Genomic DNA, 21,834 nt, shown 5'->3' with positions numbered 1-21,834 from the left:
ATGGATGTTAAGTGCTTTCTAATCTCATTACTTTCATTATCCAAGAAAGTTGAGGATATTGTAACTTATTGTACTTCTCCTTGGGTCTCAGTACAACATCAAAGTTTAACTGTGACATTGTGACTTACCATGTTCATGTGGATGATAAACACTAAAGGATGTGTGGAGGTTGGTTTAAGTTCTTGAAAGTCTTATGGCATACCAGACTTCTGGTTGCTAAGCTACTGTTGTCATGGGACCTCAATGTCATAAATTTACTCTAGTGAAACCTCCTTTTGAACAGTTGGGTTCCTTTAAAGTTTCTCACCTGGAAAATGGTGTTCCTAGTTGCCATTGTCATCGTATTGCACATTCTTCCCCAGACCTCATACGCACAAAAGGGAGAAGGCCTTCCATTCACTGGTCTCCCAAAGGGCCTTTACTTATTTCAAGAGAACTCTAGCTCATTGACTTCTCAACTCTTCGTCTCTTATGAGCCTAAAGGATTAGGGTTGTCAAAAGCATGTTATCCAACTGGCTAGCATACAATATTGCACATTGCTATTCTCCTTTAGGTCTCCAGATCAGACTCTATCAAGGCTCATTAAGTGGGAGCCATGGCTACCTCAATGACTGAGCTGATTGAAGATATTTGCAAAGCTGCAACTTGGTCATCAGTTCACTCCTTCAAGTTCAGCTATTATGTCAGTTCTTGAAAGACTGTCTAAACGGACAAGAAGTTTTGCGTAGCTTGTCCACTCTCCATGGGAAGGGGAGGAGGGGTTCGGGGCAGGTCTGGGTTGCTTTTCAGGAAGTGATTTGCCTCACAGCCCTCAGCTTGGGACTACCCATGTATCATGGCTAATTCAGCCTTGCTTGTCGATGGAGAAAGCAAGTATGCATTTCCATAGACAGGATGAATTAGCCATGCTTAATACCCACCTGCCTCCCTGGAGTGTAGGCTACTGAGCTAAAGCTTACTGAGAGGCTCACGAGGCAGCTGAGAGAGATGGGTTCATTTGGTGTAATTGGTTGATGTCACACACGTCATGATAAATTCATTCAGCTTTTTGTGGAATTTTCTTGCTGTTATACCTTCTAAGAGGAAGGGTGAAGTTAGAGCTTACCCCTTGGAGGCTTCCTCAATTCTCAGACAGTGTTACATCATCGATCTTATGGTGCTGTAACTATGGAGGGGGATTCTGTTGCTGGGTCAGACTGAGGAGCTTGCCTCTGCTGGGGATGGGGTGTCCCTCAACCCCCTCAACATTCATCCACTGCCAGCTGGCCCAGTGTGAGATTTCCCATAGTGGGGCTTCAGCATCACTGACTGATCTCAGTGAGAGCTGAATTAAGGGGAGCCTTTAGGAATGAAGCAAACGCTGGTTTACTATCTGGGGATGCCACTGTTTTTCCATCCTTGTTAGTCATCTGAGAGGCCTAGTGGTGAGTCCCATTTCCTGCTCCAATTTTCTCAACAAGTTTGATTACCCCCTCAAACCTGTGATGGTTACTCCGGACGCGCTTTGGGACCTGATTGTATCTATTGGCTGTGCTTGTTTGTTTCTACTCATCTAGAAACTCATTTCCACTTGCCAAACTAATCAAATTCAAGAAAAGGTTTCCCTTATGGAACATGACATTGCTTAAATGAAATCTATTCAATCCATGGTTATTAAAGCAAATGGCATTCTATAGAAGAGGGTGGAATTTGTGGAGAATAGATTGTTCTCTTAATTTAAGATTTTTGAACTTTTCTAGGATGGTGGGTGAATCTACCAGTGTCACCTTACGGAGATAACTTTCTTGAGATATTGAAAATCCTGCCAGAAACTCTTCCCATTTCGAATAAATCTTTTTCTGCTCTCAGGGAACCATCAGATGCGAGTGGAGTTTCTAGACTTACTGCATTTTCTAGAATCTTCTAATTATGAAGTATCTGAAAAAGCTACTTTATTGGTATATTTTTCTCTTCAAACTGATCTCAACCTAGTCATGAAATTTCTTTAAAAATATTTTTTGTGGGCTATGGTACCAGGAAAAGTCCTGACCTTTCCAGAGCCGGTAGAGAAAAGGCTTTCTGGCTTTATGCAAGAAGTTTTGGCATTACGAGCAATTTATACATTGATACCCTTTTAAATGCTAAATTTCATGGTGAAGCATTTATTTTCTTTGTTCTAGAACAATTGCAGTTGCTTAATTCAAGGAACTCTACTATGGCTTCAATACCCTTAGCAATGCCAGTTAGAAAATTTAATTAGATTTTGCAGGAATATCATGTTAAGCAGCTGCTTTATGATGTATTTTTTTTCTTTTTATCTCCACCAATTGCTGCTTTATTTCTTCTTGTTCTTTGTGGTTTAGTCTCAATTTTCTTTTCTGATCCATTTTATTTCCTGTTTTTCAGTCATCTAATGGTTGGACCATTAGATGACCGAGGGGTTAAAGAGGTTCTTAAGGAAGATAAGGCCATTGCAGAAAGACTACATGAATTCTTTGCTTCCGAGTTTACTAATGAGGATGTTGGGGAGATACCAGTTCCAGAGGTGGTTTTCAAGGGGGGTGAGTCAGACGAACTAAACCAAATCACTGTAAACCTGGAAGATGTAGTAGGCCAGATTTGACAAACTAAAGAGTAGCAAATCACCTGGACTGAATGATATGCATCCTAGAGTACTGAAGGAATTAAAAAATGAAATTTCTGATCTATTAGTTAATTTGTAACCTATTATTAAAATCATCCATTGTACCTGAAGACTGGAGAGTGGCCAATGTAACCCCAATATTTAAAACTGGTTCTAGGGGCTGCCTTGGAGGAAGAAGGTCTCATGATTGGAGGGAATCAACCATTTGCAGCAGGAAAGGATCCTGTAGCAAGGACCTGTTCTCCAGGTGATGCATTGTCCTTTCGCACTGAGGATATCTGCCCAGGAGGGAAGGGTTAGGTCGGCCATCATAGTTGGTGATTCGATTATTAGGAATGTAGATAGCTGGGTGGCTGGTGGGCATGAGGATTGCCTGGTAACATACCTACCTGGTGCGAAGGTGGCGGACCTCATGAGTCACCTAGATAGGATTTTAGACTGTGCTGGGGAGGAGCCGGCTGTTGGGGTACATGTGGGCACCAATGACATAGGAAAATGTGGGAGGGAGGTTCTGGAAGCCAAATTTAGGCTCTTAGGTAGAAATCTTAAATCCAGAACCTCCAGGGTAGCATTCTCTGAAATGCTCCCTGTTCCACGCGCAGGCAGAGCTCCGGAGTCTCAATGCGTGGATGAGACGATGGTGCAAGGAAGAGGGATTCAGTTTTGTTAGGACCTGGGGAACCTTTTGGGGAAGGAGGAGTCTCTTCCGAAGGGATGGGCTCCACCTTAACCAGGGTGGAACCAGACTGCTGGCACTAACCTTTAAAAAGGAGAGAGAGCAGCTTTTAAACTAGAACAAAGGGGAAAGCCAACAGTCGCTCAGCAGCGCATGGTTCAGAGAGAGGTATCTTCAAAGGATATTAATGATGCTTTAGAATTAGGGAATCCTGACAGTGAGGTTCCATTAATAAGAAAGGTAGTCCAAGTACCTGTAACTAAAAACTCACCTGAGCTAAAAGAATTCTAACTTACCCTATCAATTAAAAAGCAGAATGAAAATACAAACAAAAAACAAACTTTGAAATGTTTGTATGCTAATGCCAGAAGTCTAAGTAGTAAGATGGGAGAATTAGAATGTATAGCAGTGAATGATGACACAGACTTAATTGGCATCTCAGAGACATGGTGGAAGGAGGACAACCAATGGGACAGTGCTATACCGGGGTACAGATTATATCGCAATGACAAAGAGGAGCACCTGGGATGCGGTGTGGCGCTTTGTCCAACAGGATAAACATCCTGCATGAGACTAAATGCAAAATTGACTCTTTATGGGTAGAAATCCCTTGTGTGTTGGAAGACTATAGTGATAGGAGTATACCACCGTCCTCCTGGTCAAGATGGTGAGACGGACAGGGAAATGCTAAGAGAAATTAGGGAAGCGAACCAAATTGGTAGTGCGGTAATAATGGGAGATTTCAATTACCCGGATTATAGAGCATTGCTCTAATATCCGCTTGCAACGCGTAAAAGAACCCCTAGTTGATCATTGGCTTACAAAATCACACTCACTTTCAGATCTCTCTTTCTGTGTCATCGAAGTTGTTCCACGCCCTCCTCGGGGAGGTAATTATTCTGAGATACTTGGTAGGATTGAACAACGCTGGATTTTTACCCTAGATACAGTATCTCCGAAAGGTTTAAACCGCGAGATTGAATGGTTTTTATTTACTTGAAGAACACTGCCTAGCAGGATTGGTTGGTCTTGGTGCTGTTTGGGTGCCTCGCAGGATCGGTAGCCAATGAATGGAGTCTCCTGACTCACGTGGCTACCTCTCCTGCTGTTTTGGCGCCAATTGCGATCTTTAAATACCTGGCACTTTGTAAGGGCATTGCGCTCCCGGTTATCTTTATACGCTGCAAACAGGTATGTTAATCTCTGTTTAACGAATTATGGTCGGTTGTAAGTCCCTCTATTTCCTGACATTTGTTTATTTTCATGTTACAGCCCTTAGTTTGAATGCCTGAAGTGGTGATCCCCCCCGATGCAGCCCACGGCGAAACACGGGTCCGTGTCGGGGGACGCCATTAAACTGCTGCTTGCATAACTTTGTGGAGTTGCCAGATTGAAGAAATAAAACACTTTCACATTTTATATGTTTGTCAAGGTTCCTTGTCAGGACTGTATATTCATCTGCACCATCATTATTCTACGAGATTTCAATTACCCCAATATTGACTGGGTAAAATTATCATCGGGGCATGCTAGAGAGATAACGTTCCTGGATGGAATAAATGATAGCTTTATGGAGCAATTGGTTCAGGAACAGACAAGAGGGAGCAATTTTAGATCTAATTCTCAGTGGAGCACAGGATTTGGTGAGTGAGAGAACAGTGATGGGGCTGCTTAGCAATAGTGATCATAATATGATCAAATTTGAATTAATGACTGGAAGAGGAACAGTATGCAAATCCACGGCTCTCGTGCTAAACTTTCAAAAGGGAAACTTTGATAAAATGAGAAATTGTTAGGAAAAAACTGAAAGGAGCAGCTACAAAAGTAAAAAGTGTGCAAGAGACATGGTGATTGTTTAAAAAAAAAAAAAAAAAAAAAACCAAACAAAAAAAACCATTCCTAGAAGCACAGTCCAGATGTATTCCACACATTAAGAAAGGTGGAAAGAAGGCAAAACTATTACTGACATGGTTAAAAGGGGAGGTGAAAGAAGCTATTTTAGCCAAAAGATCTTCATTCAAAAATTGGAAGGAGGATCCAACAGAAGAAAATAGGATAATGCATAAATGTTGGCAAGTTAAATGTTAGACATTGATAAGACAGGCTAAGAGAGAATTTGAAAAGAAGTTGGCCGTAGAGGCAAAAACTCACAATAAAAACTTTTAAAAATATATCCGAAGCAGAAAGCCTATGAGGGAGTCAGTTGGACCGTTAGATGATCGAGGGGTTAAAGGGGCACTTAGAGAAGATAAGGCCATTGCAGAAAGATTAAATGATTTCTTTGCTTCGATGTTTACTGAAGAGGATGTTGGGGAGGTACCCGTACTGGAGAAGGTTTTCATGGGTAATGATTCAGATGGACTGAATCAAATCACAGTGAACCTAGAAGATGTGGTAGAACTGATTGACAAACTGAAGAGTAATAAATCACCTGGACCGGATGGTATACACACCAGAGTTCTGAAGGAACTAAAAAATGAAATTTCAGACCTATTAGTAAAAATTTGTAACCTATCATTAAAATCACCAATTGTACCTGAAGACTGGAGGATAGCTAATGTAACCCCAATATTTAAAAAGGGCTCCAGGGGCGATCCGGGAAACTACAGACCGGTTAGCCTGACTTCAGTGCCAGGAAAAATAGTGGAAAGTGTTCTAAACATCAAAATCACAGAACATATAGAAAGACATGGTTTAATGGAACAGTCAGCATGGCTTTACCCAAGGCAAGTCTTGCCTCACAAATCTGCTTCACTTTTTTGAAGGAGTTAAACATGTGGATAAAGGTGAACCGGTAGATGTAGTATACTTGGATTTTCAAAAGGCTTTTGACAAAGTTCCTCGAGAGGCTTCTAGGAAAAGTAAAATGTCATGGGACAGGTGGCGATGTCCTTTCGTGGATTGCAAACTGGCTAAAAGACAGGAAACAGAGTAGGATTAAATGGACAATTTTCTCAGTGGAAGGGAGTGGGCAGTGGAATGCCTCAGGGATCTGTATTGGGACCCTTACTTTTTCAATATATTTTATAAATGATCTGGAAAGAAGTACGAGTGAGAATCAAAATTGCAGATACAAAATTGTTCAGAGTAGTTAAATCACAAGCAGATTGTGATAAATTGCAGGAAGACCTTGTGAGACTGGAAAATTGGGCATCAAAATGGCAGATGAAATTTAATGTGGATAAGTGCAAGGTGATGCATATAGGGAAAAATAATCCATGCTATAATTACACAATGTTGGGTTCCATATTAGGTGCTACAACCCAAGAAAGAGATCTAGGCGTCATAGTGGATAACACATTGAAATCGTCGTTCAGTGTGCTGCGGCAGTCAAAAAAGCAAACAATGTTGAATTATTAGAAAGGGAATGGTGAATAAAACTGAAAATGTCATAATACCTCTATCGCTCCATGGTGAGACTGCACCTTGAATACTGTGTACAATTCTGGTCGCCGCATCTCAAAAAAGATATAGTTGCGATGGAGAAGGTACAGAGAAGGGCTACCAAAATAATGGAAATGGAACAGCTCCCCTATGAGGAAAGACTAAAGAGGTTAGGACTTTTCAGCTTGGAGAAGAGACAGCTGAGGGGGGATATGATAGAGGTGTTTAAAATCATGAGAGGTCTAGAACGGGTAGATGTGAATCTGTTATTTACTCTTTCGAATAATAGAAAGACTAGGGCAGCGCTTCTCAACCAGTGTGTCGCGACACACCAGTGTTGCCAAGTACTGGCAGGTGTGTCACGTGCTCCCGGTCTCTCCCGCTGCTCTTCCTTCCCTACTGCTGTTGCCGCCGGGCTATAAGCATGTTCAAGCGCAGTGGGAACAGCAGCGGTGCATGAAGAAGCTGTGGCACCTGTGGCTGGCCTTTTCTTCTTCCCGCGCCTGCCCCCCCCGCCCCGTGATCCAGAACAGGAAGTGATACACAGTGCGGTACGCAGGAAGGAGAAAACAGAGCCGCATGGATAAGTAGCGGCAGCAGCAGCGGCCCCTGTGTAATCGAAGCAGCTGGTAATCGGGAAAGGAGACAGCAGCATGAGCCTCCCGCGGCCGATGGGATTCTTCTTTCTTGGCCTGCGTGGGCTGGAGGAGGAGGCTGCTGCTGTTACCATTTGTGCTCGGGTGGGGGAAGGAAGTGAATGAGAGAGAAGCAGCCAGCCGGTTTGTGAGAGAATGTGTGTGATTGAGAGCCTGTGTGTAAGTGAGAGAATGTATTTGAGAGAAAGTGGTCAGAGCTGGTGTGTGTGTGTGTGTGTGTGTGTGTGTGTATATGTGAGACAGTGAAAGTGACTGCTCAAGGAGAAGACTGAGGTGTATGTGAGAGTGTGAGACATTGGTCAGGAAGGTGACGTGTGTGTGAGAGAGAAAAAGCATGGAAGTGAGAAATCTGGGTATGTGAGAGAGCATGGGAGTAAGAAGCCTGTTTATGTGAGAGAGAGCATGGGAGTGGGAAGCCTGTGTGTGTATGGCATATGAGAAACTTTTCAAGAAGGTGACTGGTGTGTGTGTGTCAAAGACTGGGAGATGATTGGTATGTGAGAGACAGAAACTGGTCATGAGGGCATGACAGGTATGGTGTGTGTGTTGAGACATGGGCCCTAAGGAAGAGGACCATGAGTATAGAACTTAGCCACTTACCCCCTCGAGCAGCTCTCCTACTCCTCGTAGGAGAGCTGCTCGAGGGGGTAAGTAAAGGTGGCTTTTTAAGCTGCTCGAGGGGGTAAGTAAAGGTGGCTTTTTAAGTTTATTTTTCTTGATTGACTGCCATTTAAATTATTTAATATTATGTGATGTCTGCTTTTTTGAAATATTTTATTGGTGTTTGGAGAATTTGTAATTGTTTTTATGAGTTTTTAATTGTTGGATGTTCTGTTCATAGCTGTTTTGTAACATTTATTCTGCTAATTAGTATAGTTTTACAATTATTTCTGTGTGGATCTCTAGCTGCTTGCTAGCTCTGTTTTCCTAATAAGAGGTGTATTGGTTTTAGGGCCTGATTTAATATTTGTAGTGTTGCCTTTTCATAGATAGGGTTGCTCCTGTTTGAGTGTATTCCATAATAAAGGTGTAACTGTGTGGGGATTAGTTTATGTGCATTACTACAGATCCTGGGAGTATGTTAGGCTGGTTCTGTGTCTGTTACAGAGATGAGATATTTTACTAGCATGTAAGCGTTTGTATCAGTCTTGTTTGTGTTTTCTCAAGAGGACATGCATTGGTGGTAAACTGCTGTCTTTTCATAAGTAGGGCTATTGAGCCTGAAAGCAGGAGTTTGAGTTGCTGTTACTGAGATGACACCAGAACAAGAATATCTTTTTTTTGTAGGGTGAGTTGTATGGACATTGAAATATAGAATGTCAAAATTCTGCTTTACATCCATTATTGTGGGTCAGGGAGGTTCCCATGGATGCAAACTGTACTTTTACATCTAGCCCCATGACGATCATGGGTCACTGTGTCATGCATGTGAGAACAATCTTTCAGGTGTGTCCTGACAGAAAAAAGGTTGAGAACCACTGGACTGAGGGGCACTCCATGAAGTTAGCATATGGCACATTTAAAACAAATCAGAGAAAATTCTTTTTCACTCAACGCACAATTAAACTCTGGAATTTGTTGCCAGAAGATGTGGTTAGTGCAGTTAGTATAGCTGTGTTTAAAAAAGGATTGGATAAGTTCTTGGAGGAGAAGTCCATTACATGCTATTAATTAAGTTGACTTAGAAAATAGCCACTGCTATTACTAGCAACAGTAACATGGAATAGACTTAGTTTTTGGGTACTTGCCAGGTTCTTATGGCCTGGATTGACCACTGTTGGAAATAGGATGCTGGGCTTGATGGACCCTTGGTCTGACCCAGTATGGCATGTTCTTATGGAACAGCTCCCCTGTAAGGACAGGCTAAAGAGGTTAGGGCTGTTCAGCTTGGAGAAGAGATGGCTGATGGGGAATATGATAGAGGTCTTTAAAATCATGAGAAGTCTAGAACGGGAGATGTAAATTAGTTATTTACACTTTCAGATAATAGGACTAGAGGCACTGCATGAAGTTAGCAAGAAGCATATTTAAAACTAATTGGAGAAAATTCTTTTTCACTCGGCGCACAATTAAGCTCTGGCACTTGTTGCCTCAGGATGTGGTTAGTGTAGTTAGTGTAACTGGGTTTAAAAAAGGTTTTAATAAGTTCTTAGAGGAGAAGTCCATTAACTGCTGTTATTCAAGTTGACTTAGGGAATGGCTTCTGCTGCTACTGGCATCAGTAGCATGGGATCTTCGTAGTGTTTGGGTACTTGCCAGGTTCTTGTAGCCTGGTTTCGCCACTGTTGAAAACAGGATGCTGGGCTTGGTCTGACCCAGTATGGCAATTTATGTAGATCATGCAACACTCTACAGACAATAGAATGTGCTGCATTTCCTGTGCTTACTAACGCCTGCCATTATAGCTGCCACACGGTTGTAATCGTATCAAAAAAGTAAGACAGGTCTACTGGCCTTCAGTCCCACTCCTGAACCACTAACATTCATTCCTGTCTAATTAAAAAGGGGAAAGCATTCGCCCGAGAAGCACTCTTGGGTCTCCATATTTATGCGGATTTGTGCACTACTTTCTGCATGGAGTGGTGTGCAGCGTGTTACGTAGGGCTTTAGTGCACGAATTGGCATGCGTGGATAATTGCTTTGCGCAGACTTTCTGTGCATAACTAATTTGCATTCCTATACATTACATCCTGCGTGGCCTGAAAGTTTTGCCACACGTGCTAAAAGAAATCACACTGTTCTGAGCGCGGATCTTGTTACATTCATCCCTATGTTTATGGGATGAAATTTGAGAATTTATACAGAAAATTACCTTAGTTATACTCATGTAGAATTGCACACTGCCTTGTTTCAACAAGTATAAAGATACATTTTAGATGAAACTGTTTTGTATAGGTAAACTTCAAAGATTTAGAAATTATAGTTCGACAGTTTTTATTGTAGCACCCTTACCCCAATAAAAAGGAAAATCTTGAAAGTTCTTTGGCTAGAGAATCAGCAAACATTTTGGTACTAAAAGTAGTTAATTTCTACAGTTATAGACTTCAGACCTGATTTATCAAAGCTTCTCTCCCCCCCCCCCCCCCCAATCATAGAAGAGCAGATACCATTTGTGTGGTCTTTAAAACGTTGTTGTCATGTTGACTTTAGTCAGTTGATGCCTGGTTTTTCATCAGCCTTCCAATTCAGTAGTCTGGCATAGTGTATTGATTAAACAGTTTATATTCATTTGAGATTGTTTGCACCCTGAATTCATTTAAGGCTCTAGACGTCATTCTTTTATTGTCGGACCTTGTTCATTTTTAATACAGATACGGGACAAACATTTTCTAGAAAACTCTGATCTTCACTTGGTGTTCGTTTTTCCCATTAAAGGGATCATGAATTGAATAGTGTTGACATTTCACCTTTTTTTTATGCTTTGTCTTGTCTTCCCGCTGTGCCTTTTTTCAAGGAAGCAGGGAACAGTGCCACCGTGAGAATGGCTGAGTTTTTTTTTTTTTCCCCTTTACAGCATTACAGAACTGCTATCCAGCTCTTTAAAAAGCTTCATGTCTGCTTTGTTACATAAAAATGTCTCAGTAAAAAGTTATTCTTTAATCTGAAAATTGTGAGGTGAAAGAGCTGGATGGAAAGAGCTTTGAACAAAAACACATTTTTGTTAAAGGGAAATTTGATTCTGATACACTTCTCCATTTTGTGCCATTCTACACATCAGAGTAGTGAAGCAGGTATGAAAGGTGATTTCCAAGAAATGTATTTTTGATGAGATGTATTAAAGGAAACAGAATCTAGTGTGCTTTAGAATATTAATAAATGAGCTAAAATTATTTCTAATTGATGTACTTTTGTTGGAATATAACTTTGGACTTACTCAGTTAAATTTACCTTTGTGGTTATTTCTGATAACATTGTATCAACAGTGTTACAAGACATTTGATAATGATAAAATGACCAAAGTACATTCTTTATTTTCTGCAAAGCAATAAACATACAACCAAAAAAAAAAATCTGCAAACATAACTTTACCTGACTGGGTATTGATTTGATTCAGTAAGCTATTTTTGTTCTCCGGTCACCAGTCTATCTTCATTTAAAACCAACTTTAATTATTACTGTGAGTGCATTTTTTTTTTTTTTTGTGAAAAGGTCATCAGAAGTACAACATTTATGCATTGAAAGTGCATTGTTTCTATACTGTTTCTACTTAGAGCCTTGCTTGTTCAATTTGTACTAAAAATATTAAGTCCCTCCTGAAAGCATGTCTTTTTTTTTTTTTGTCTTTTTTTAATCTTTTTCTTTTTGACCCAGCAGTTTCCTCCTGTTCTTTTGAGCTTTCAGTTCAATTGTAACTAGCTTGCTTTGGGCTACACCACCATGAGCCTTTATTTGCAGCTATGGACAGCCTTTTTCAGCTTAACCAGTGCAGTGACTATTCTTGGTTGGGGGCCACACATCAGGGCTCTTACCTGAAGCCTGCAATCATGGACCTTGAAGTCTGGTTACTAGGAGCTCCTATTGCACAATGACTGGAATATTAAGGCTTCTAGGAATTGAAATTAATGCCCTCTGCTAGCTGTGGGACACCAGCAGTTGCAATTCTCCAAAACACATCTAGGTCTTTGTAAAGGGTATATGATTGGTCTCATATGCAGGTTCAAGAACCTTTGTATAAAGAAAACATTCTTCTATAGGAACATCACTCATCCGTGAATTATATCAAAATCTTTTGGTGTGATCAGGATTTTTGAGGAATGAAACATTCTACCTTTCTCTGTCCACTCCAACTTCACTACCTCTTCAGGACAGGAGGAAGAGGATGGGAGGAACAGAAGGTTCCCTGTAAGCTGTTTGTGAGAGAAGGAGCAAAGAACTAAGACTGAAGGCAGGCAGGCACCCTAAAGGTTTCTTCCAAAGATGGAATTGAGGTGTGAAAGCTTTCAGGAATGTTGATTCTGTGGTAGATTGTAAAATATGTGGCAACTAGTTATGTGGTTTCTCCTGCAGCCGCACAATCTGAGTTTAGGTCCACTGGCTGTTACATAAAACCAGAGGATCTCAACCCTGTCCTCTGCACACCCAGCTAGTAGGGTTTTTAGGATGCCCACAGTAAATATGAACGAGAGATTTGCATACACAGTTTCCATCTCATGCATATTGAACATCAATATCCTGAAAACCCAATTGGCTGGGTGTGTCCCAAGGAGTGGGTTCAGAACCACATTATAAAACAGAGGGCTCTATGAAGCAGCATGTGTATGAGTTTCCATGCACCTCTGGAAAAGCCTTTCCTGAATCTGTGAAACCATCTATTGGTGCCATGAGATGACATCGGTTGTTTGTATTAATAATATACTTGCTGTCTAGAGATTAAAAGAAAAGTGGCTTACTATAACAGGTATTTTTCAGTTTTATTATCTTAATATTCATAGTTTGGCATTCTAACCATTTTTAAAGTTTTTCTTACAGAATTTCTCTATCATTGTGTTGATTGCTCCATATTGTGTACAACAGGCTCCTCTTTCACTGATGCATTTATTTAAAAATGCTTATAAATTGCTTATAATAAATTTGTCTAGCTTTCAGGTGCTTCTGAAACGTTTTTATATCTGGCAGTAAACTTTGATATTGTGGCAGAGCATTCCACATTATAGGACCAATTAGAGAATGCTCTTGCATGGGTGGCACTGTTAAAACTGTTAGCAAGAGATTGTTCCTTTTCAAGCCTTGTGCTTGCAAGACAATCAGTCTAGATAAGTTGGCTTCTGTTCTTTCAAACATTAAAAAAAAAAAAGTTAATATTTTTAAATGTTATTCTTAGTTACTGGAAGCCAGTGTAGTTGAACCAAAATGGGAGAAATGTGATCTTTCCATTTACTGCAAGTTATTAGTAAGATGGCAGCATTTTGCAGTAATTGTAATGCTTGAAGCTTGCATTTAGGTAGTCTAATCAGAGCATTACAATAATCAATCAAATGTAAAACACAGGATTGTATAACAGTTCTAAAATCTTGGAGCCAAATAAGTAACTAAGATGTCCTAAAGAACGTAACTTATAAAATCTGGATCGCAAAAGTAAGCAAATATGAGGTATCGCTGATAATATGAAATCAAGCTGAAATCCAAGATTGTGTATGGATCCAGCAAATGGAATAACAATATTCTCATAAAATTATTAATTATTGGAGCAGGGTGACATGAAATCTACAAGGCTTGTTTTTTGTAAATTCTGAATTGATGATTAGTCATCCAAAATAGTGTTGTGTGTTTGTTTTTTTTAAGATAAAATAGAATTTCTTTGCTAATGTTTTCATAATCATCTATTGGGGGGGGGGGAAGCTGAATGTCAGCATATCATTTATAAAATGGGACAAATTTGTGTGTTTTTTTTTAATAAGTTTAACAATTATTCAAGAATACATTCTTGTTTGAAAAAAGAGATACATTCAACTTCTTTAACAGAAATATTAAATCATTAATAAGGAAAATTATAAATTTTGATCTCAAATCAGTCCACAATTACCAGATCTCAAGACACACAACCTAAGGAAAATTAAACAAATTGTACTTCCCAATTTTAAAATTTAATTGGGAAAAGGAAGCTAAAAGATGGTTCTGGTTACTTAATTACTCATTAGCAGACTTTATATTCATTCAATGGGAGAAGAGGTTCCTGAAAATATTTTTCCCCACCAAAAAAGCAGTAAGTTAATTAGGTTGATAAACATATGACATCCCTTGATATTTTATAAGACACTTACAGGGATATTTTAACAGGAACATAGCCCCAATTTCCAATACTCTAGGTCTCAACAAAAGGAACGGTTTCCTTCTTTTTTGAGTGACTTTTGATAAATCAGGAAATACATTCACTTTGAGACCTAGAAAATTTTCTGTTCTATGTCTGAAAAACATTTTTAATGTCCACTCTTTATCTGACTCAAGCAAAAAATGTTACCACCAATGTAGCTGGGGTAACCTGGTCTTTATAAGATGTTTCCAATATTTCAGTCAGATTCATTTGTAATGGATCAACACTAGATATTTTATTAATTTCTTTATCATTAGCGGGATTCTTATCTTTAATAGATGGTATATAATATATCCTCGTTGTTACAGGTATAGCCTGATCAGAAATCTGTAATATTTCTATCATATATTTCTTCCACATCTCCTTTGGGGATATGATTTGACTCTTGAGGAAATTAATAAACCGAAGGTTCCTACCCCTTAATACATTCTCCATATTTTCTAATCTAGAATTCAAAATATTTTCTTTCATTAGGGCATTTTGGAGCCTGACTGTAGTTCCCAAATCTACATTAATTTTAGAAATACTCTTTCTCTATTACAATTTCTTTTTCAACCTTCTCAATATGTGTTACCATTTTCCCCACATATAAGTGAACTGGAGCCATCTGGTTGTAAATATTCAAATTCAATGCCTGTATAGCATCCCAAATTGATTTAAGAGAAATATTTGTTGGTTTCAACAGTTCTAGTTTTGTAAGCTGAGGAAGCACATCTTTCTCCCCTATATTCCTCTCCAATGGAATATCATTTCCACCTCCAGCACCTGATGATAAAGTAGGGAGACCAACAAAGGCCTGCAATGTTTCACCCCCTTGAGCACCCAGGATATGGGAATCTCCCAGTTCCAGGTGGTCTAACAATGGGGTTTCAGGCCTAGTCTCAGCAGGGTTGCTTGGGGGGCTCCGCTCTTCCGGGAATAGGGTGGTATATAACTTTGGAGAGGGGTCGGTTAAATCTTTAAATGCCTCATTCAGTTAGGAAACGGAGGGCCAAAGAGAAAGAGGCCCTGCCGGGATCACAAAGTGTTATTGGCCCAATGGACGCACACATACACCGTGATACTGAAAAATTGGGTGAAGTCTCGCTGAGAGTGGGACAGGAAAATGGGACAAACTTATCAAAACTGAAAATGAGCATGTTAGTGTAGTGGATAGCACTGAACCTTATGGAATGCAAACCTTGAGATTGTACCATTCAGAGGAATTCTCATTAAGTTGTATCTGAAAATGGTGATAGCACCTGTTCTCTCCCCCCCCCCCCCCCCCCCCCCCACACACACATTCACTGAGTTTTTGCAACAACTGTAAATGAGAAACTGTGTCAATGCTGAAGAGATGTGTAAAAATGTGGCTATTACAAGGCTTTATTAGAATCTATTTCAGGCAGTAAATAGACAGAGATAAGCAGCAATTTTGTGCTATGTCCACTGTGGAAGCCACATTGATTTTGACTTAGCACATTTTGCTGATCCAAAAACTCGTTGAGTTGGGTGAGTACAGTCTTTTGTAAGAGTTGCCAAAGTATACAGATTACAAATTAGTTTATAGCTGGCACAATTGGAGATAAGCCACACTTTAAAACAATGTGAACAATTGCCTTTTTAAAAATATCACGGGGAAACCCCTTCTCATGACATGTTAACATGACACTAATACAGGGAGAAATGGATCTTTTTTAGAACAAAGCAACCGGTCTTCTCAACCATTCACCTTCAAAACTTTATTGCACTATTCAAAAATTTTGAAAAATTCTAAAAAATAAAATAAAAAAAATAAAAATTATTTTGAATAGTGCAATAACGTTTTGAAGGTGAATGATTGAGAAGACCGGTTGGTTTTGGTTGAAACATACGTCAGGATTGCTGACACCTTCATTTAGGCTTTAATTATAATTTGATTTACAGTTCCCATTTGACTTTGATTAGATTTCAATTACCCCAATACTGACTGGGTAAATGAAACATCTGGACATGCTAGAGACATAAATTTCCTGGATGGAATAAACAACTGCTTCATGGAGCAATTGGTTCAGGAACCAATGAGAGAGAGCTATTTTAGATTTAGTTCTTAGTGGGTACAGGATTTGGTGTGAGACTGGTGGTGGGGCCTCTTGGCAGAGGGGTTAAAGGGGCTCTTAGGGAAGATAATGCCATTGGAAAAAGACTAAATGAGTTCTTTGCTTCTGTGTTTTACTAACAAGGATGTTGGAGATGCTGGTTCTGGAGATGCTGGTTCCGAAGATGGTTTGCAAGGGTGATGAGTCAGATGAACTGAACCAAATCACTATGAACCTAGAAGATGTAGTAGGCCAGATTGAAAACCCAGGCTTCTGAAGGAACTCAAAAATTAAATTTTGGATCTGTTAGTTAAAATTTGTAACCTATCATTAAAATCATCCATTGTACCTTAAGACTGGAGGGTGGCCAATTTAACCCCAGTATTTAAAAAGGGCTCCAGTGATCCGAGAAACTATAGACCAGCGAACCTGATTTCAGTGCCAGGAAAAACAGTGGAAACTATTCTAAAGATCAGAATCACAGAGCATATAGAAAGACATGGTTTAATGGAACACAATCAACATGAAGTTTCCCAAGGGAAGTCTTGCCTCAGAAATAGACTTCATTTTTTTAAAGAAGTTAAACATGTGGATAAAGGTGAACAGATAATTCAAATACATTACATCTTTCAGAAGGCGTTTGGCTATGGCCCTCATGAGAGGCTTCAAAGAAAACTAAAAAGTCCTGGGATAGGAGGTGATGTCCTTTCGTGGATTACAAACTGGTTAAAAAAAGTAAAAGCAGAGTAGGATTAAATGGTCAGTTTTCTCAGTGGAGTAGGGTAAACAGTGGAGTGCCTCAGATCTGTACTTGGACCGGTGCTTTTTACTATATTTATACATAATCTGGAAAGGAATAAGAGGAGTGAGGTAATCAGATTTGCAGACAATTATTCAGAGTAGTTAAATCACAAGCGGATTGTGATAAATTACAGGAGGACCTTGTGAGACTGGAAGATTGGGCATCCAAATGGCAGATGAAATTTAATGTGGACAAGTGCAAGGTGATGCATATAGGGAAAAATATCCTATGCTGTATTTGCACGATGTTAGGTTTCATATTAGGATCTACCACCCAGGAAAAAGATCTAGGCATCATAGTGGATAATACAATGAAATCGTTGGTTCAGTGTGCTGTGGCAGTCAAAAAAGCAAACAGAATGTTAGGAATTGTTAGGAAGGGAATGGTGAATAAAACGGAAAATGTCATAATACCTCTGTATCGCTCTAGGGTGAGACCATACCTTGAATACTATGTAAAATTCTGGTCTCCACATCTGAAAGAAATATAGTTGCACTGGAGAAGGTACAGAGAAGGGTGACCAAAATGATAAAGGGGATGGAACAGCTCCCCTATGAGGAAAGGCTAAAGAGGTTAGGGCTGTTCAGCTTTGAGAAGATGGCTGATGGGGAATATGATAGAGGTCTTTAAAATCATGAGAAGTCTAGAACGGGTAAATGTGAAACATTTATTCTTTCGGAGAATAGGACTAGAGGGTACTCCATTAAGTTAGCAAGTAGCACATTTAAAACTAATCGGAGAAAATTCTTTTTCACTCAGCATACAAATAAGCTCAGGAATTTGTTTCCAGAGGATGTGGTTAGTGCAGTAAGTGTAGGGATTTAAAAAAGGTTTGGATAAGTTCTTGGAGCAGTCCATTAACTGCTGTTAATAAAGTTGACTTAGGGAATAGCCATTGCTATTACTGGCATTAGAAGCATGGGATCTACTTAATGTTTGGGTACTTGCCAGGTACTTGTGACTTGGATTGGCCACTGTTGGAAACAGGATGCTTGGCTTGATGGACGGACCATTGGCAGTGTCTTATGTTATGTTCTTAAGCTATTAAAAGCTTTATTTTTTACATACTATTTTATTCTAAACGACCCATTTTGTTTTAGAATATGCTGTAGACTTAAAGGTAGACTTTAAAAGGGACGTGCCAATTTTATAATATGCGTGCTTCGGCCTCGCGCATGTTATAAAATGATTCCCGCCTGCAAAGTCATGCCAGATTTCCATGTCTGCACACGTGTGTGGGCAGTTGGCCTTCTCCGTTTTGGGGGGGGGGGGGGGAATTTTAGAAATGCGCGCGGTGATGCAATCGGGCCTAGACCAGGTCCCTTCCAGTCTGCTCCAATTAAGGAGCAGACTGGGAGGGAGCGTCCTAAACCTACCCTTCCTATCTTTTCCCTTCTCCTTCCTGACCCCTAAACCTACCCTAGCTATCCTCCAATTTTTTTTTCATTTTATACTTATTGCTTCTCTGGAGCAGAAGTAAACTTTGCTTGCTCGCCGGCTGCCAGCACTTGCTTCCCCAGGACAGATTCAAATGGCACTGGCCTGGCCCTGCCTGCCCTGCCCCTTTCTTCAGGCCCAGTACTTGTGTGCATTTCAGGGGTTACAAGGCCCAGCCACACGCGTAACACCCAAATTTTATGTGCGCAGGGCTTTTAATATTCGGGATTTAGAGCCCATGATCACTGTATATCTAGAGCATCACAAACATGTGATAGGGTGTGTAGAAGTCTGAGCTTACTGTCTTTTCTCCAAGGACAAGCAAGATGGTAGTCCTCACACATGGGTGACATCTGATGGAGTTTGGCCCAGAAATCTTTTGTCAAAGTCTTTAGAAACTTTGACTGGCACACTGAGCATGCCCAGCATATCACAAACCACACATCCACATGGAGTCCCTCTTCAGTCTCTTCCTTTCTGCGAAGCTGCTGCCTCGTGGTTGTGAGCTTGTACTTCTTTTTCAGTTTTTTCAAATTTTTGCTTTTCTCTTTGTGTCGCGTAGGGTCCCTCGTAATTTTTTTGTTCTGCTCTCCGCGATCTGGTAAGTCCTTCAATAATTCATGGTAGATCGCCAACAGTTTCATCTCCCAGTGTCCGCTGACCAAGCCTTGCATACTTTTTACGATGGCATTGACAAGTTTTTGCTGGTGCCCCCAGTGCCCAAGAGAATGTCCATTACAAACCCCCAGGAGTTCTGCATTCTCTTCCAGGGAGTGTTTCATGATGTCCATGGCTGTGACCTCTGTGTCCAAATGACCCCAAAGGGCCATCGAGCATGACTTGAAAAGATGGAAAACTTTTTCAGCTTCAAAAGACCAGATCTGTCGTCTGCTTCAGAGACCTCCACCCTGCTCGGAAAGGATGTTTCAATGTCGACCAAAAGGGTCGATGCTACAACCATTCCCTGGACCTGAGACTGGGGCCAGGGACTGACCGTGGCCTTTGTTGTCCCATTCCCGGTCAGGGTCCTCGTCATCTCCCTCTGTCCTGGTGATCATCAAACTGTTGAAGAAACAGACATTGGTCATTGTCCTCTAAGCAGGATCATGGACAAACATCAGCATTGGTACCTCCTCCGAAGTGGTCTTGGGCAAAGGAAGTGATTCTCTCCGACCCCCCTCTGAAGCCTCCAGGCAGCTTCCACAGACACCAGTGGAGGGATTAGTGCCCTCCGGTTCTGCAGGGGATGTCCTGATTCCACCACCACCTCAAACAGTTTTATCCTCTGCTACCTTTGGGGAGGAGAGATTGAGAAGACTTGTGCAGTGACAGGTGCATAGGAACATCTTCGCATGTTCAGGAAAGCAGCCTAGGCTTTTCTGAGCTTTGAGAGAGATTCTTTGTGACTTATGGTATCTTTCAGCACACTTAATTTTCCGATATGATTTATTTGAGCTCTGGTCGTGATCTAGAGTGGGTACTTAACTTTTATTTTTGAAGGGCACCCAAGAGTTTATTGTAACTTTTTTACCAGGTTATTCACCCTGTTTCATTATCCTGGGTTGAAGCAGAGGCTGTTTATTGCTGTTAATTCAACAGCATGGCCACGAAAGGATAGGCCGGTGTTTCCCTCCTTTTTCAAACCCAAAGCACACATTAACAAAAATGTCGTATGGCACACCAGCCTTCACAAAGCAGGCAGTAGGGATACGAAGAGAATTTGTTTGGCCAAAAGAAGAGCTAAGAAAATACTGAAAGCACCACCAGTCTGTCTTCCAAATTTTGAAACAAAAGGAAAGAGGGCAGACACACATGAGCCCATCACGATGCCAAGCTCCCTCATATGTGCAGGAGAAAAGGAAAAGTCAGTGCGGTGTAGGCATTTGGCTCAGTTACATTGGCTACCACATGTGGCTGCCAGAGCTCCTCTTAACACTGTCGCATCCAGTACTTGATGCATGCTCTCCCCCTCTTACTTAGCCTGGGGATAAGACAGAGGCTGGAAACCCTCAGAGGCGACTCAGGAGGGGCAAGATGAGGAGGTGTTATGTGCTACACAAAGCAAGACCCGGCTATCCATGCCCTGCATGCCTCCTCTTAATTACTATGCTCAGGGACTCATGCTGTAGCTAGGAAGAAGAGGCATGCAAGATTACACGTGTACTCAGAAAGGAGCTCCTACATGTTTAACAGCTACTGCTGTTGTCTTGTTGCTGCAAGATGCTGAGAGCAGAGCCCAGAAGCTAATTTGAAACAGAGCATCAGGCAGTGGTGACTTTTTTTTTTGTCTCCATGGCACACGTGATCAGATCTGAAGGCACACTGGCTGGGAAACGCTGAGATAGACAATAGCCCCCCATTTCTACCTCCTGCCTTGCCACCGTCTTCTGTATATGGTGCATCACATTCTTGTACTTGCTCACTTGTCTCGAATGTGTAAGCATCTTTGCCTTCATCTAGCCTCTAATCACTTGCCATCTTCCTGCATGTACAGTCTTCCTTGCTCTTAAACCATATCTCCTCTTTCCCTTACTGTTTGTGTTCCATCTTTATTCTTTGTCTTTCTGTATTCAGCTAATATGGTTATTCTGCCCCTTTTTCATCCTACTTTCATGAAATGAAAACTGCCACCCAAATGTATAGTGCAATAGTTGGGTCTTTATTTTAAAACTTTTATAAACCACTATTTTACAAAGAGTCTTGTCTCAAAAACTTGCTAATGTAGTTTACTGATTTAAATCCAAGATTGTTTAAAGTTTTTATGCTGTTTTTTTTTTAAGCATTTCAAGAAACAGAAGAGGTTGATCCCTGAAAAGACAGTTTGGAAATACTTTGTTCAGCTGTGCAGTGCATTAGAACATATGCATTCTCGACGTGTCATGCATAGAGGTAACAAAATATTTACATAAATTAAAATATATGGCATGTTAACCTGCAACAAATCTGAAGTATTTTTTTTATCAAATCAGACCACAGAACGCATATTTTCACAGGTGCCTAATGCACAATCTATGATTTAGTGGGACGATTTATAAAGGTACCAGAAAAGCTATCCACTAGGGAAAACAACCTTGTATTTATAGATTTCATTTGGCAGTTAAAGCAAGACTAGTAAAAGATCTCCCTCTAATGCCTAAGGAAATATTGATGTTGGAAATTCTTGAAAACTTTTACTTATCCACTTGGTGCTGCTTTATTAACTTTTACATTAATACATTTGAAACATTAAGGGCCAGATTTTATAACATGCGTGCGTAGATTTGTTCGCAACCCGGCGCGAACAAATCTACGCCTGATTTTATAACATGTGCGTGCTGCCACGCGCATGTTATAAAATCCAGGGTCAGCGCGCACAGGGGGGAGCACAATTGTGCAACCTGCGCGTGC

General features: G+C 40.6%; 1 protein-coding gene across 3 annotated transcripts in view; it reads left to right on the top strand.

Annotated features, from left to right (window-relative positions):
* The window catches only part of NEK7 (NIMA related kinase 7), a 227,890-nt gene that overhangs the window by 116,565 nt on the left and 89,491 nt on the right, over nt 1-21,834 (top strand). For all 3 annotated transcript variants that reach the window (XM_029617705.1, XM_029617703.1, XM_029617704.1), the window contains one exon: nt 21,228-21,336. In XM_029617705.1, coding sequence (XP_029473565.1) covers nt 21,228-21,336 — 109 coding nt within the window. The remainder of the gene's footprint in view (nt 1-21,227; nt 21,337-21,834) is intronic.

Source organism: Rhinatrema bivittatum, chromosome 10 (genome assembly GCF_901001135.1).
Source record: "Rhinatrema bivittatum chromosome 10, aRhiBiv1.1, whole genome shotgun sequence".
Lineage (NCBI taxonomy): Eukaryota > Metazoa > Chordata > Amphibia > Gymnophiona > Rhinatrematidae > Rhinatrema > Rhinatrema bivittatum.
Note: the sequence above shows the minus strand (reverse complement) of the source record. Positions and strands in the feature narration are given on the sequence as shown.